At 39.2% G+C, this 14,617-nt stretch overlaps 1 protein-coding gene across 1 annotated transcript in view; it reads left to right on the top strand.

Annotated features, from left to right (window-relative positions):
- The window catches only part of aqr (aquarius intron-binding spliceosomal factor), a 96,644-nt gene that overhangs the window by 23,237 nt on the left and 58,790 nt on the right, over positions 1–14,617 (top strand). Inside the window, exons 15-25 of the mRNA XM_033988015.2 lie at positions 450–552; positions 2,269–2,389; positions 4,755–4,896; positions 5,423–5,601; positions 7,051–7,218; positions 8,580–8,749; positions 9,714–9,955; positions 10,704–10,853; positions 12,053–12,122; positions 12,768–12,878; positions 13,885–13,994. Of these exons, the coding sequence (XP_033843906.1) occupies positions 450–552; positions 2,269–2,389; positions 4,755–4,896; positions 5,423–5,601; positions 7,051–7,218; positions 8,580–8,749; positions 9,714–9,955; positions 10,704–10,853; positions 12,053–12,122; positions 12,768–12,878; positions 13,885–13,994 (1,566 nt within the window). The remainder of the gene's footprint in view (positions 1–449; positions 553–2,268; positions 2,390–4,754; positions 4,897–5,422; positions 5,602–7,050; positions 7,219–8,579; positions 8,750–9,713; positions 9,956–10,703; positions 10,854–12,052; positions 12,123–12,767; positions 12,879–13,884; positions 13,995–14,617) is intronic.

Raw genomic sequence — 14,617 nt, 5'->3', positions numbered from 1 at the left:
AGGGGAAAAGGGCAGATATGGTCCCGTTCACTCTTCTGCTGTTATTCTGAGGAGCACTTGTGTTTACTGTTGGCCACAAAGACTGATCACAGCAGACGCAGTGAGTGGAGGGCTCACTCTGCACCAAGACTCTAGACAGGCTTGATATCGGTTGCTGTCTGACAGTGAGTACAACCCATGATTTAGAGTCACAGCTCAAGATTGTCCACATGATCATAAATCTTTTGTTGCCAGCATGATGTCACTGCAAAGTATCAATAATAAAAATACACTTAAAAGCGACTTCTTCTCAGTCAACTTATTCAACTGAAATAAGCGTTTTGCAGTTGGCTCTCCAAAAAGCCTCTTGTCCACTCACCAACTGTTTACTAACATGATCTCAACTTATGAGCTGCAGTATGCAACATTCAAGTGTTGCAATAACCCTACTGTTTTCTTATCCTCCGCAGTCCAAACAAGCTCCACCAGGTGGCGTCGTACCTGTGCCTTTTACCAGAGCTGGCCGAAGGACAGGACACCAGCTATGACAAGGACTTCCTCCTGGAGCTGCTGGTAATGACTCTGCTTTATCACACATTCTACTTATAAGGGCTGCATTTTACATTATAACCGCCTATCCGTGTACATCAAATATTCATACAAACTAGATACTAGACCTTAAGATAGTCTTTCATACATTATACATGAGTGGAGATCTGTTGTTCAGAGCTTAAGCGTTAATAAGTTTGTTTTGATTTTAATAGACCTTGAATGTCCAACTAAATGTACATATTTATGCGATTACAAGGCTTATTATTTCCATGTAATCTAATAAAATTCAATGCCATGAGTGTAGCTTAAAACACAACAGTAGACTGATGAGATCTGTAGCTGTATTTGGGAAAATGTAAAGGACCAGGATGTAAGATAATCATAAACATGACCTATCTGTGTCCCCAGATACTAGTAAACATGTTCCAATCATTTATAGCTTTTACTGAAACAATTGTAATACTGATTTATTCTTTATTACAAAAACATTAGACATTACTCTCTCATTTGGGTTGCCAGTTTCGATGCTGATATCCAGTTGTTTAAACCTAAAAGGACTCTCTGATCATAATGGTCACTACCTAAACCCTAGCACCTGCATCCTCAATCTGCAGGTTAAGACTCTGGCAACCCAGGTTCAGTTGTGATTGTAGTGCCTTTTTAAAAACTGAACACATGCTACGTACAGTAATTTACCAAAATTAAATGTAAATGTTTTATATTAATGTAGGGCTTCTGGGAACATATAATTTAATGCATAATGTTTGCAGAAGCCCTGAATTAGTGCGGTGTACAGGCATAAGAAATACATGCAAATTCAAGATAGAGCTCATAAACCAAATATTTATAATTCTTTTTAATATTTCATAAGCCCTCAAACCATTATTCATCAGATGTGTAAAGTATGTCCCGTGGATATTTACACATGCTCTCTTATGAGCATTTTTTTTGACTACCCTGCTGACACTCTGAACAGTTATTTTTACTTTTTGTTTTTTGAGCTGATAACGCCATGTGCAGCATGTGCTGTTCAAAGGACACAAGTAAGGGATTGTTGGATTATGCGAAATAAGTTGTTTGTTTTTCCCGTATCCATGGAGACCATGCAAGAGCCTGCTTTGGTCCTTTGAGATGCTACAGGCTATACAATTTAATACTTTCAAGGGTATTCATTGACAGCAGGATTTTTACAATGTTGCTATACAGGTATTGTAGTTATTAAACTGTTACTGTTTAAAAAAGTCAAATTCATACCACTGTATAGACTATTTAACCATGTAAATTCTGGTTGGGGTCTGCCAACTCCTTGTCTCCATGGAGATGTTATTGTTTTGCTTAGAAGGTTCCACCATAAGGCATTAAACTTATTTATCTTGCATTTATTCTAATGCAGCGGAGTCACCTCCTCACAGATCTGACCAAAAACTCAGCCCTGTCATCTGCTTGTCCCATTAACAATGGATAAGTTTAATGCCGTACTGCTGATTATTTCAGGCAAAGCTATTACATTTCAACGTGGACGAGTAGGTTCCAGACCGTCCACTAGAAAAGTTACCTAGGGCACCTTTAACTATTGTAATTCAAATCTGAAAAATAGTATTGGTTTTGTTTAGTATAGAGTTGTCATTCTAAACTTCATTGTAAACTTGAATTCTGGACTGTAATAAAAATGCCATGGCAACGTACAATATTCCTACATGTGTACATATGTCAGGAGCTCAACGCTTGTTTCCACAGGTGTCTCGTCATGAACGCAGGATCTCTCAGATAGAGCAGCTCAACCTCATGCCTCTGTACCCCACGGAAAAGATCATCTGGGACCAAAACATTGTGCCCACAGAATACTACTCAGGAGAGGGTATGTCATCTGAACTCAAGAAATATTGTATTTTTATATTTTTGCATTAAACTGCAATATTAGGGCAAACTTGGGTAATCTGTTCTGAAACAGTCTAAAACTGACTTCCTCCAGGGGTAGAGTTTTGAAGTGATTGTGGCTGTCAGACCATACTCTATATTTTTAGACCCCATACCTCCCCCCTCACTCTCCCCTTTAGTCCTGTCCACCCCTCCTCCCTCCTCACTGGCCTTTTAGTCCTCCAGACCTGTTGTTGGCCATGATGTTCACTACCAGTCAAAAGTTTGGACACACTTTATTTCTTTATTTTTCTTATTATTTACATTGTGGATTCTCACTGAAAACGCCAACTGTATGAATGAACATGTATGGAATGTAATAAACAAAAAATCTCAACTCAAAATAACTCAAAACTGGCTAGAGTTTTAAAAATAGCCACTTTTTATTTTTATCACTACTTTTGACCTGACAAGGCACACCTGTGAAGTGAAAGCCTTCATCATGAAGCTCATTGCCAAGGGTTTGCAGTGCTGTCAACAAAGCATAGGGTGGATACTTTGAGGATTTTAATATATACGTTACATGATTTATTTAGCTTTTTTTCCATTCTTACATAATTCCATATATCTTGCATGATATAATTTATTGTCTTCCGTGTGTATCTGAAAAGTAGAAAGTGATAAACGTAAAGAAAAAAAATCAGTGAGAAGGCATGTCCAAACTTCTGACTGATTGCTGGCAGAAGTTGAATGTTGATTTTCTTTGGTTAATGTTCATGTATAATACCGTAGATTTCCGACTATAAGCCGCGACTTTTTCCCCACGCTTTGAACCCTGCGGCCTATACAGCAGTGCGGCTTATTTATAGAATTTTACTGGATAACGGCCCCGGGGGGGCGCTCTCTAGCTGTAAACGTAAAAGTGAGACAGTCGTGGGGAAAGATTCTGCTCTGAAGAATTCACTAGTTTTGATTTTGAACGATCATTTTGCGCATCATGAAATGGATATGATGCAGTTTTTAAGATAAAGAAGGAAATAGAGCAGGGGTCGGCCTTTAACACGCAAAGAGCCATTTGGACCCACTTTCCACGTAAAATAAAACACTGGGAGCCGCAAATACTTTTTGACATCTAAAATGAAGATAACACTGTGTATAATAATAATAATAATGTAACGGAATAATGTAGGTTTTATTTTCACGGACAAGCCTTCTACACGTGGCAGATAAATATGGCAAAAACAACTTAAGTGCATAAAAAAATACAACTTACCAAACCGCTGCATCAGTGTGAGCCCTGCGCTGATGATGTGATTATGTCTACTCTGCTCCGCAGTTTCTTTCAAACAAAAACTCCAAAGGCGTATCGTTTAATCTCAGGTGCTTGTTCTCCATGTGCCAAAGCAGTTTTGAAGGTTTCATTGCCTCATTTGCTTTTCCCGCATATTACACAGAGCGGACTGTGCGTGAGAGTCACCTGTAGCGACAAACCCAGATTTTAAGTAGGTATTGTCTGTTAAATTTATCTTTCTGTTTCTTGGAGGTCTTCTGGCTCCTCAGTTGTTCTTTTCCCCTTTATTAAAAGCTCTCCAAAGACTTTTGTTTTTGTTTTGGCTCATTTTCACTCGCTTGTGGCTCTACTTTTGGGTGACATGTCTGATGTGTTATACGTGAAACGTCATCGCAGAGACAAGAGCAGATAATATACTTAGCTTATTAGTGTGTCATTAGGGACGGGCAAAAGTTGCTCCTGACCCCTGTGCGCACAGCGTCTGAAAATCAGGGCTCTTTACGCAGGACAGTGAGCTGTGTCTGTGTCTATGAGACGTGAGACGTTAGCGGTGTTTCTTTTAAACATTGTTCCGTGAGTGTGACGCTTATTTTGAGCAATGAAAAATAAGAAAATATAATTTTATTTTAAGATCATAATAATCTTCCAACTTAAACTACAACAAAAAAGAGCTAACACAAATAAAATACACTTCAATTAAATATTTAAAATTTATTTTCCCAAGCAACGCAGAGCCGCAGTATAAGGCTGAAAGAGGCACATGCGGCTCCGGAGCCGTGGGTTGCCAACCCCTGAAATAGAGCCACTGCACGTAAGCTCGGCATCAATGAATCCAACTTGGTCAATGTAAAAAGACGACAAAAGTTTTCAGAGGAAATAAAAGCAGATTTTCCGTGTTGGTGCAGCTTTATTTTCTAAACCTGCAGGTGTGTTCATCCCGTGTTGATGTCGTGTTGGAGGAGCGGCTTATATATGTACAAAATTTATTTTCTTTTCAAATTTAGCTGGTGCGGCTTATATTGAGGCTCTATAGTCTGAAATTTACGGTATATATCTTGCCCTTGTGTTTCTCCAGGGTGCCTGGCTTTACCCAAGCTGAATCTGCAGTTCCTGACCCTCCATGACTACCTGCTGAGGAACTTCAACCTTTTTCGCCTGGAGTCCACCTACGAGATCAGACAGGACATAGAGGATGTGGTGTGGCGCATGAAACCATGGTAACCACAGCACGTTCAACACTTCATACATTATGTCAAATCGTGTATCTATCTTTCAGGTATCTCACATGTAATCATTGCCTGTGTCCATATATCTTTACTAGATTCAGTTTAATGCTCAAATTATCATTACACTGGTGCATCTATATGTTAGTGTTGGTAATAATCACCCCTGGACCCAGTCCAAGCCTAAAGGATCTATATTAAGATATTTTCCAATCTATGTTATAATGTTGTATCTTCGTCAAAAGAGACCTGGAGTTTTGTTTCATTCACACATGTTTAACACACAAACCCTACAGCTTGATGTTTGAGCATTCTTCTCTCAAACTGAAAACGCTAATACAAGAAGTGCTCCATAATGTTTTAAACTCCATACACCTTCACTAGAATCATTTGGCCTGATATTGCCAATCTCTACTGAACAAAACTACCACTTCATGATATCACAAGGACTTTAGCTTTGGAAACTAGTAGCAGACTAATAATAAGAAATATTGAAATATTTACTCCTCTCTCTCCACAGGGAATCCGAATATGGTGGTGTGGTGTTTGGGGGCTGGGCGCGCATGGCACAGATCATCACGGCGTTCTCCATCGTAGAAGTGGCCAAACCAAACATCGGAGAGAGCTGGCCCGCCCGAGTGCGCGCCGATGTCACCGTCAACCTCAACGTGCAGGACCACATCAAGAACGAGTGGGAAGGTGCGTAGTCTGGACAGCTAAAGAACTGTTACTCTGTTGGTAGTATTATAATAGCTTTAGTAAGTCCTTTAGGATGATTACTATTGATGATCCTCTTGTACATTTTCTTTGCTCTAGCTGTTTTTTTAAATTTATTTTTGGTAGTGCCATACGATTGGAGTAGTTGAGGGCCAAACAAGTTTAGTAGATGGTTAGCTTCTATAATCTCCTATAAACATAGCAAAAGATCTGAGGATGGAGTTATAAATAGGAGATAAATGATGTCTAAGACCCTCATGCCTTACAAAAAAAATGCCTCTTTAACTCTCCTCTCAACCCTCTCTAATATCAGTACCTATAAGGCGTGGTTAGTGGCTTTGAGATGGAGGTGTACGGCAGATTGGGGTCCAGAGCTGCTCTTGCGACAGTTTTTTCCTGGTTTTTCATTTAGGTCTGGATCTTCATCTTGTATGGATAAACGGCAAAACGTCTTCCTTTAAGACATTTGTCCAGTTGACAGAGTTGAATTTTTCCTTTACTATGGATCATACCTGGACGACTGAGGGATTACAGACATGTTTTTGGGGGGATTCTCCTGCTTCATGGTTAATTTGTCAGTGGCATAACTAGGCCTTCCACGATAATCACTATCGACTTATCGTTCAATGGATGAAAGGTGGAACAATATTTTTGGGGGGTCAGTATTATTTGTGTGTACTTTTTCTTTGCATTACTGGAAAATCTTTGGTTATTTTTTGGCTATATGATAAGATCTTACTTGTAAAAGGTTAAATAAATCACTTTTATGACTCATTACAGATGTAAACTAACTGCTAAAGTGTTTTATTCTTCTGTTTATTTATTGAAACCCACTGTTTTTTATATAATATTGCAGATCAGTGGCATAAATTATTTTGGTTATATTTTCTTCATCAATATATCACACATAAATAAATACATAAATACAAAAAAAACACATTCTGTTTTATTGTCTTGATGTACAGCGACCTTGAGAGCCTTGAAAGGCGCCTAACAAATAAAATGTATTATTATTATTATTATTACATAAATTTGTTATTGCGACAGGACCTAGTCTAGGCATAACGTGGTTTCAATAGACCCTTCAAGGAGTTATTGTAAAACTGTTGTGGCCCGCTATATTTTGGTGCATTATTGTCCAGCATAATGTTGAATTTCATTTCTAACGACGCTCTGGTGTTACTCACGTGTGGGCGGGTGGTTGTCCATTGCCCAAATATCCCCCTTTTTTCAATAATTTATGATGATGAAAATACATTTAAGCTAATGTATGGAACGTTACCAGCTCTTTGGAATTCTGGCATTCTGTTTACAAACACTGAAAGGGTCTATGTTATCATTTGTGATATTTTTATGTAGCAATGTATGACACCTCAAAACGAGTTAGCAGTAGTTTGTGTTTCACCATACTGTGTTGTTCTCTCTTGCTAGGCCTTAGAAAGCATGACGTGTGCTTCCTGATCACGGTGCGCCCCTCTCTCCCGTATGGCACAAGATTTGACCGTCGACAGCCCTTCCTGGAGCAGACCGGCCTGGTGTACGTGAGGGGCTGTGAGGTGCAGGGCATGCTGGACGATAAGGGGCGTGTCATAGAGGAAGGTCAGTAATACACCATTAATGCAGTCACTAGTTGCTCTTGTATGTATTTTCCAAAACTTTCTCAGTTTCAAGTCCTCGACCATTTGACTGAAAATTACCATCTTACCTCTTTAGCATTTGAACTGATTGGGAAGGATTTGCTGTTACTTTCACTGTCATTCTTAGAGGTTTATAACTATTAATTAAAATACATTGTATTCATTGACTTTAAGAGACAATTGGTCCATTCATGGGACATTGTATTGTACAGTATACTTTTTAAGCCTATTATACAAAAATGACTTTTCAGAGCTTTTAACCATGTTTTAACCATAATTGTTTCCTGTCACCATTTACTCACCCAAAGTTGTATTTAGAGTGATTCATGCGTGTTTGAGTAATCTTTATTCTCCTGTATTCAAGATGTCATTCCTCCGATCTAACCCCATTTTCACTGCCGCTAGTACACGCCCACCGCTCTGTACTTGCTTAGTTATCCAATTTTATTTTCTTAAGATGTGACACGCGTAGGATTGAGCAGCGTCATGTAGTCATTTTGGTACAAATGAATAAAAAATCTGCTGATAGCGCGATGCACAGCTATCCGTAGGAGGGGCCGACAACTGTGGGCTCATTGTTGTGATCACGTTTACGCAGACGTCTGCTGCTACTGGGCAATGCCATTTTCTAACGCAGAAGTCAACGGACTTGTTAAAATGTCCAAATTGACATAATTATCCTTAGGGTTCATAGATTGTAACTATATAACAGACACAAGCGCAATGTTGTCTTTAAACTTCGGTAGCCTTTCTAAACTTACACTATAATTCACTCCATTCAAATATTTCAGCTACAGCTTTTTGACAACATTCACTTTAGAACACATTTTTACACTGCAGCTGTAGGCCTTTACTTCACAGCTGACACAACTTGATTATATGTGCAGATATTTTAAGAAACCATCCAGTGTCACCAAACTCTGCAAGTCAAGTTTCCATGTCAAAGGTAAAAAATATCTCATAGATTAGATAGATAGGTTATAAAAACAGAGAAAAATATATAATTTTACATCTATGTGGTATTAAATGCTAACACACAACATATTTAGATCACCATATTAGCTTGTATTGTTTTGAAAATGCTATAGCCACCAAAAGCAGTGTATGAGCATGTTTTATAAGGTTCGCTTCAGTCAGGTCAAATCAGGTTTGTCAAGTTGTGTAAAGTTTTGTATCATCCGTTTGGATATTTATGGAGAATTGTTGTGTGGGAGCATGGGTGACGTAGACCTTCTGGACTGAGCGTTGGAGCAACGCTGTAACGTGCCAAAAAAATCAATTTTGCATAATACCCCCTTTAATGATTTGTTTATGTTGATTTAGGTCCTGAACCCAGACCTAAGCTTCATGGAGACACCAGAACATTCCGCGTGTGGCTGGACCCAAACCAGTACCAGCAGGACATGACCAACAACATCCAGAGTGGAACTGAGGATCCCTATGAAACCTTCAACATCCTCATGAGACGCAAGCCCAAAGAGAACAACTTCAAGGTACTAATGCGGGGGGCCAGTTGCTCATTTGGTAGAGTTAGGCCTGTCATGATAATTACAATATCAACTTATCATTCAGTATATGATGAACAGTATATTTTGGTGATTTAACGTGTGTACATTTTCTTTACAATAATGGAGATTTTTATTATTTTAGTTGTAATATAAGAAGAGTTGAGCTGTAGAGGGTTGAATAAATAATAATAGGGTACAGGGCCTTTAAAACCACTTTTCCATTGGGACAGTTAGCTGGGGCCACATTGGAGTGGGTCTGTTGAGTTGCGTTGGCCAGTGAGTTGTGTTTCCAGGCCCAGGGCTCGACTATGTGAGAGAATGACATCACCCAAACATAACTCATATTTTATTAAAAAAAAAAAAAAAAAAAAAATCAGAATCCTATTTGAATTATACTCATAATTGTATGGCCGCTCTCAGCGATTCACAAAAAGAGGTTAAGTAATTCCGAGCTTCTGGCGCTACGAGACGAGGTTAAAGCTAAAGCTAGCGTAAACACACACCTCTTACAGTTTATCGTCAGCTTTTTCTGCATTTATTTCACTTCTCTGAGCCTTTACGCTCTGTTTTAGCGTCTTGTCATGTAATGCACTGGGGTTAACCCATATTTGATCCGTTATATACTGGATATATAATTTTTTTGTATTCATATTTTGATGTTTAATGTCCTCTGGGAGCTAGTATCCTCCACAGTACTTTAGATAGTGCAGACACTTGGGGCCCAATCTGCTCCAAAGTGAACCAGTGAAAATGAGGCTTAAGTCATCCAAATGGTTAAGTTTTATATGTTTTGATGTTTCATGTAAAATAGCTTATCCTGAAATTTGGCCATCAAAACTAGACTAGTCCTCTTTTTGAAGCCCTGTGAAAAAACCTTGTCAATGCATTATATCTATTAAATGCATTTGCCAGTAATAAACTATTGAATTGTCCCTTGTTTTCCCCATAGGCTGTGCTGGAGACCATCAGACACCTCATGAACACCGAGTGCGTGGTCCCAGACTGGCTCCATGACATCATCCTGGGCTATGGAGACCCAGGCAGTGCGCACTACTCCAAGATGCCCAACCAGATCTCCACCCTGGACTTCAACGACACCTTCCTCTCCCTAGACCACCTGCGCTCCAGCTTCCCCGGGTACACCATCCAAGTCAAGGAGGAGAACTCAGCCCTGCAAGTGCCCCCCTTCAGGTAAGGGCCAAGACTGTTGATTTATTTAGTTTTTACATCTTAAAAACATGAAAAACTTGTTTATTTTAAATGGTTTGCAGTGGTCCAAAGTTATTCCTCACTTGCCTTATGAAATCAAACCATCCTAATTATTCACTGCAATAAGTTTACAAGTGGTTTTCACAACTTTCAGAGACCAGAAGGCAGCTAACACACTAGCATGCTAATTGTGCACTTAATGATACTCTGGCAATAAAACGCTTTATAATTAGATGTAGACAGTACACAGCACTTATTTTGACCTCAAGAGCTGCTTATACAAAATATGTGTACTGGGGAAAAACACATTTTGCTCAGATACTGGAAAATAAAATTGGGTTTGTTTGGTTTGAGACTAGGAAGTCCCAAGAGATTCAGAATTTCAGAGAGAACCGGCTAAGGCGGAAGCTAACACAAGCGACACAGTAGAGAAAATCTCTAAATATTTCTCAGTCCCCACAATTTTAGCAATTTCTTGGAACTTATGAAGGGATTACAGTTTAAGATGTATATATCTTAGCCTACATTATCTGTGGCATAATACTCCCTGTAATGGAAGAGACTATCACAATGTCTTCAGGGTTCATGTCTCCGCATCCCGAAAATATGTTTATCCTAAATATTACCATTCTTTTTGACTTCACATAAACACAATACAAGTGAGTTTGTTCTGACTATAAATATAAATGCATTTTGGACTAAACTTACACTATATTTGTTTACACACCAGAATCAAGTTTCCCATCTCGGAGCAGTCGGACAAGGGGAAGAAGAGGAAGGCTGGAGAAGAGGAGGAGAGGAAACAAGAAGGAAAGACTCTAATAGTTGAACCGTACGTCGCTCCCAACAGAGGGCCATATCCCTATAACCAGCCCAAGAGGTGAGCTGTACTAGCTGAACTACACTATATGGTACGGATGGTATCGTGTGGATTATGGATGTCACAAGAAGGAACAAGCTGTGTATACACTTAAAATGTACAATGTGCATTTGCAAAAACATATCCTGCAACCCTTCAACACCATAGAGATAATGTGAAAAGTATTTTGATTTTAATTATTTTGTTGTCACTTTGTTATTAATAGTCAAACAGTGTCACAATTCTAAATTTAAAAGACCATATCAGGACCATAGTATATACTGATAGTTTGCAGCTCATGTCATTAACGTTCCCTGGGGGTGTGATGCTAACTGTAGGCACTGCTCTCTTCTGAAGCTCTGTTACTCAAGTCAGACTTAACACAATCTAAATACAAAGAACTGACTTAGCTGTAACTACAACAGGTGAGCTCATTTGTGCTGTTAACAAGTCTGTCTTAAACATTACAGTCACACACTAGCTAGCATTAGCCAACAGTTTTTCAGTTTGTCACTCTCATTTTTTTGCTGAAGATCAAGCACTTAAACAGGACCATGAATGACTCTATTGTTTACAGCATGGGTGTCAAACACATTTTCACCCAGGGCCACATCAGCGGAACAGCTTCACTCAAAGAGTCAGATGTAAAATAAATGTAACTAATTTGTAACTTTTTAATAAACTGATTCTGTATTTATTAATTGTTCAAGTTACAAATATTGCATATTCATTTGCATAGATGTAAAAATATGGCTGTGTCACGGCATATCTATTGATAAAATGACATGTTAAGACCATCATACCTCTTAATTTATCCTGTCGAGGGCCACATAAAATGATGTGGAGGGCCATATATAGCCCGCGGGCCTTGAGTTTGACACATGTGGTTTATAGGCTCCGGAAAATGTTTTGTTTAAAGCGTTTTTTTTCTTGTTGTTTTTTTTTGTTGTTTTTTTGAGTTTTCACACTTATTTTTGACTGTCTAATCTTTGCATTGTGACACCATGGTAACTGCTGAACATTCTGCTATAGATATACATGCAGTACACACCCTGCTGCTGTCAGGCCCGCCATTCTGACCTTAAAATGTTTATATTTACCCGCTCTACATGATCCTGGTGTTTTTATTTCACTATTTTGCCCATAAATCAAGGTATGAACAGTAATATCAAATCAGTATCAGTAATATAAATTTGTGATGTACTGTGTGTTCTTTGCAGGAATACAATCCAGTTCACCCCCACACAGATAGAAGCCATTCGAGCCGGGATGCAGCCAGGACTCACAATGGTCGGTACTTTTCCTTCCCCAGTGCAATAGAAAATAAACTTTACTTATGCAGATTTCTTTTTATTAATCATTATATACTTGTTTTGTTTTTCCATAGCCTGCACCATCACCTGTTCTCATTTCATAAGCATATATCACTACGCTAACATGATGAGAGCTAACTGGCTGTGTGACTTATTTCTTGTACATTGCCAAAGTAAAAATGGCTGCCAAGCTATCAGCACAGCCATAAACTACACTACATGCTTTACACTACACTGCCCCTCACCTCCCATAACCTCTCCTCTTGGCATGTGCCCTAGTCTTCATAAAATACACTGTGGTTTGGTCTGGCATGGCTCATTATGTACTTGTTTTAATTACAAGTGCTATTTTTAGCTATTATGACTCATGTTAGGGACACATACTCAGGACAATGAATATTTATATGTTTAAAAATGAGATGGAGTTTAGTTTTCTAGTTTGATAATGGGTTAATGTAGGTGATAAAAATCTAATTGCACTTGATAATATTGTACGGCTGGGCTATATGACAAAAAGTTTTCACCTTATTAAAAACAAATAATTGGCATTTAATATCAATATCCTGAACATAAAAAATACAATTCTACTTAACATGTTTTGTGTTGGATGGTTCCTCTCCAGGTGGTTGGGCCTCCTGGGACTGGAAAGACTGATGTGGCTGTCCAAATCATCTCAAATATTTACCACAACTTCCCTGAGCAGAGGACTCTCATAGTGACACATTCAAATCAGGTATGTGCTTTTCTAGACTTTGCAGCTGCTACTAACGATACGATCTTTCAACATTTAAAAGCATACCTGGGGTGGTTTTACAGTTCTATTTCGTCCCTACTGACCGCAGGTGCTGAATGATTCACTTCGTATATGCCCAGGGATTCATTCAGTGCTTTCAACACAGCCCTCTGGCAGTCATCCGGGAATCATAGAACCATAGTTATATAGTTTTATTACACTTGAGAAACGTAGTTACGTGGTGTGATTCAGTCTGTTTACCGTCTCTGCATCCACATTAAGCCAGTAAGTGTTCTGTCCAGACATCTGCACCAGAATCATGGGTGATTTTTACCCTTTTTTTTTTATTTTTTATTTTTTACAAAGGCCGTGCTGCTAATTTGTCGTTTCAAAATGCTGCAATCCCCAGTTTTGCCTGCTGAGGGCGGCAGACATCTTTGTGCTATGTTTTCCATTATTTGTACTTCATGGCCGATACCAGTTGTTTGAAATCAAGAGAAACCGATGGCTTTTAAACTTTGGGACTGTTTTTCAGCCAATATGTAGGATGATTTATCTATCCATCTTTGAATTTAGTACAAACTGGATAAGAGAGTAGTGTGGTCACATTTGTCCAGTTCCCTCTTAGGACTAAATTGTTCAAATGCAGTTTTAAGCCTGTATTCTTCATGCATATTTAGGCAGCTGCTCAGCCCAAACGCTATATTGGCCTCTGCTAGAGATTTAACACAGGTCTAGCTCTAGTTGAAAACTGAAACGCCAATATGAGATGTTAGGCCAGGATAAGTGTAAATTTGTTTTGATAATACCATTACAATACGCTTACACCTTTAATATTCAATAAGCTATGGAAGATCTCCCACTGTCCAGCCTTAAGCATCTGTAAATATAAAAAGAACAACTGAACAATTGTGTACCTCCTTTTAGAACATCTTAGCAAAGTTCACCAGGTCACCACAACGTTCCCTCACACTATGGCCTCCCCTCCCCCTCCCTCTCCACACAGGCTCTGAACCAGCTGTTTGAGAAGATCATGGCTCTGGACATCGACGAGCGCCACCTCCTTCGTCTGGGCCACGGAGAGGAGGAGCTGGAGACCGAGAAGGACTTCAGCAGGTGTGTGACGGGGGAGAAGGAGGAGGAGGGGAAGGAGAGCGACAGGTGGAAATGGGGGTAGGGGGGAGACGGCTAAACAAACAAGCGCGACCCTGAAAGCAGAGAGCACCGCCTGAAATGACACAATGCGAGGTGTGAACGGGCTACTCCGCACCAGCAGAACAGCCTGATGAAAGCTGACAGCGCTAGGACGCACACTGTAAAATAAATATCGCCATGGGTTACCAATGATTTTAGGATATTAAAGAACTGTATTTATCAGAATCACAGCTGAACCTAAACGTGCATATCGAGCACATATACAAGCTTTACGCAGTATGTGGAACAGGAACAGCCATGTCTCATTAATGATCGGCCGCAGGAGCTGGGGTAGTAACGATTCAGAGTTCTTTTAGGTTTAAACTAACTAGATTTCAGCATTGAAACAGCAACCCAAATGTGAGGCTCATTCTGCTTTCTGATTGGATAATCGTCTTGAGAGCCAAAACACCAAATTATAACATAAATAAGCTGTGCATCATGTCCAATGTTTTTGTAACTAAGAATAAATCAGCATTACAGTTGTTTTCAGTGAACGATATATTTGATTTGTCTTCCTCATATCTGGGGACAGAGATATATAG

This window comes from Periophthalmus magnuspinnatus, chromosome 22, assembly GCF_009829125.3.
Source record: "Periophthalmus magnuspinnatus isolate fPerMag1 chromosome 22, fPerMag1.2.pri, whole genome shotgun sequence".
Classification (NCBI taxonomy): domain Eukaryota; kingdom Metazoa; phylum Chordata; class Actinopteri; order Gobiiformes; family Gobiidae; genus Periophthalmus; species Periophthalmus magnuspinnatus.
This window is presented reverse-complemented; position numbering and strand designations above follow the sequence as displayed.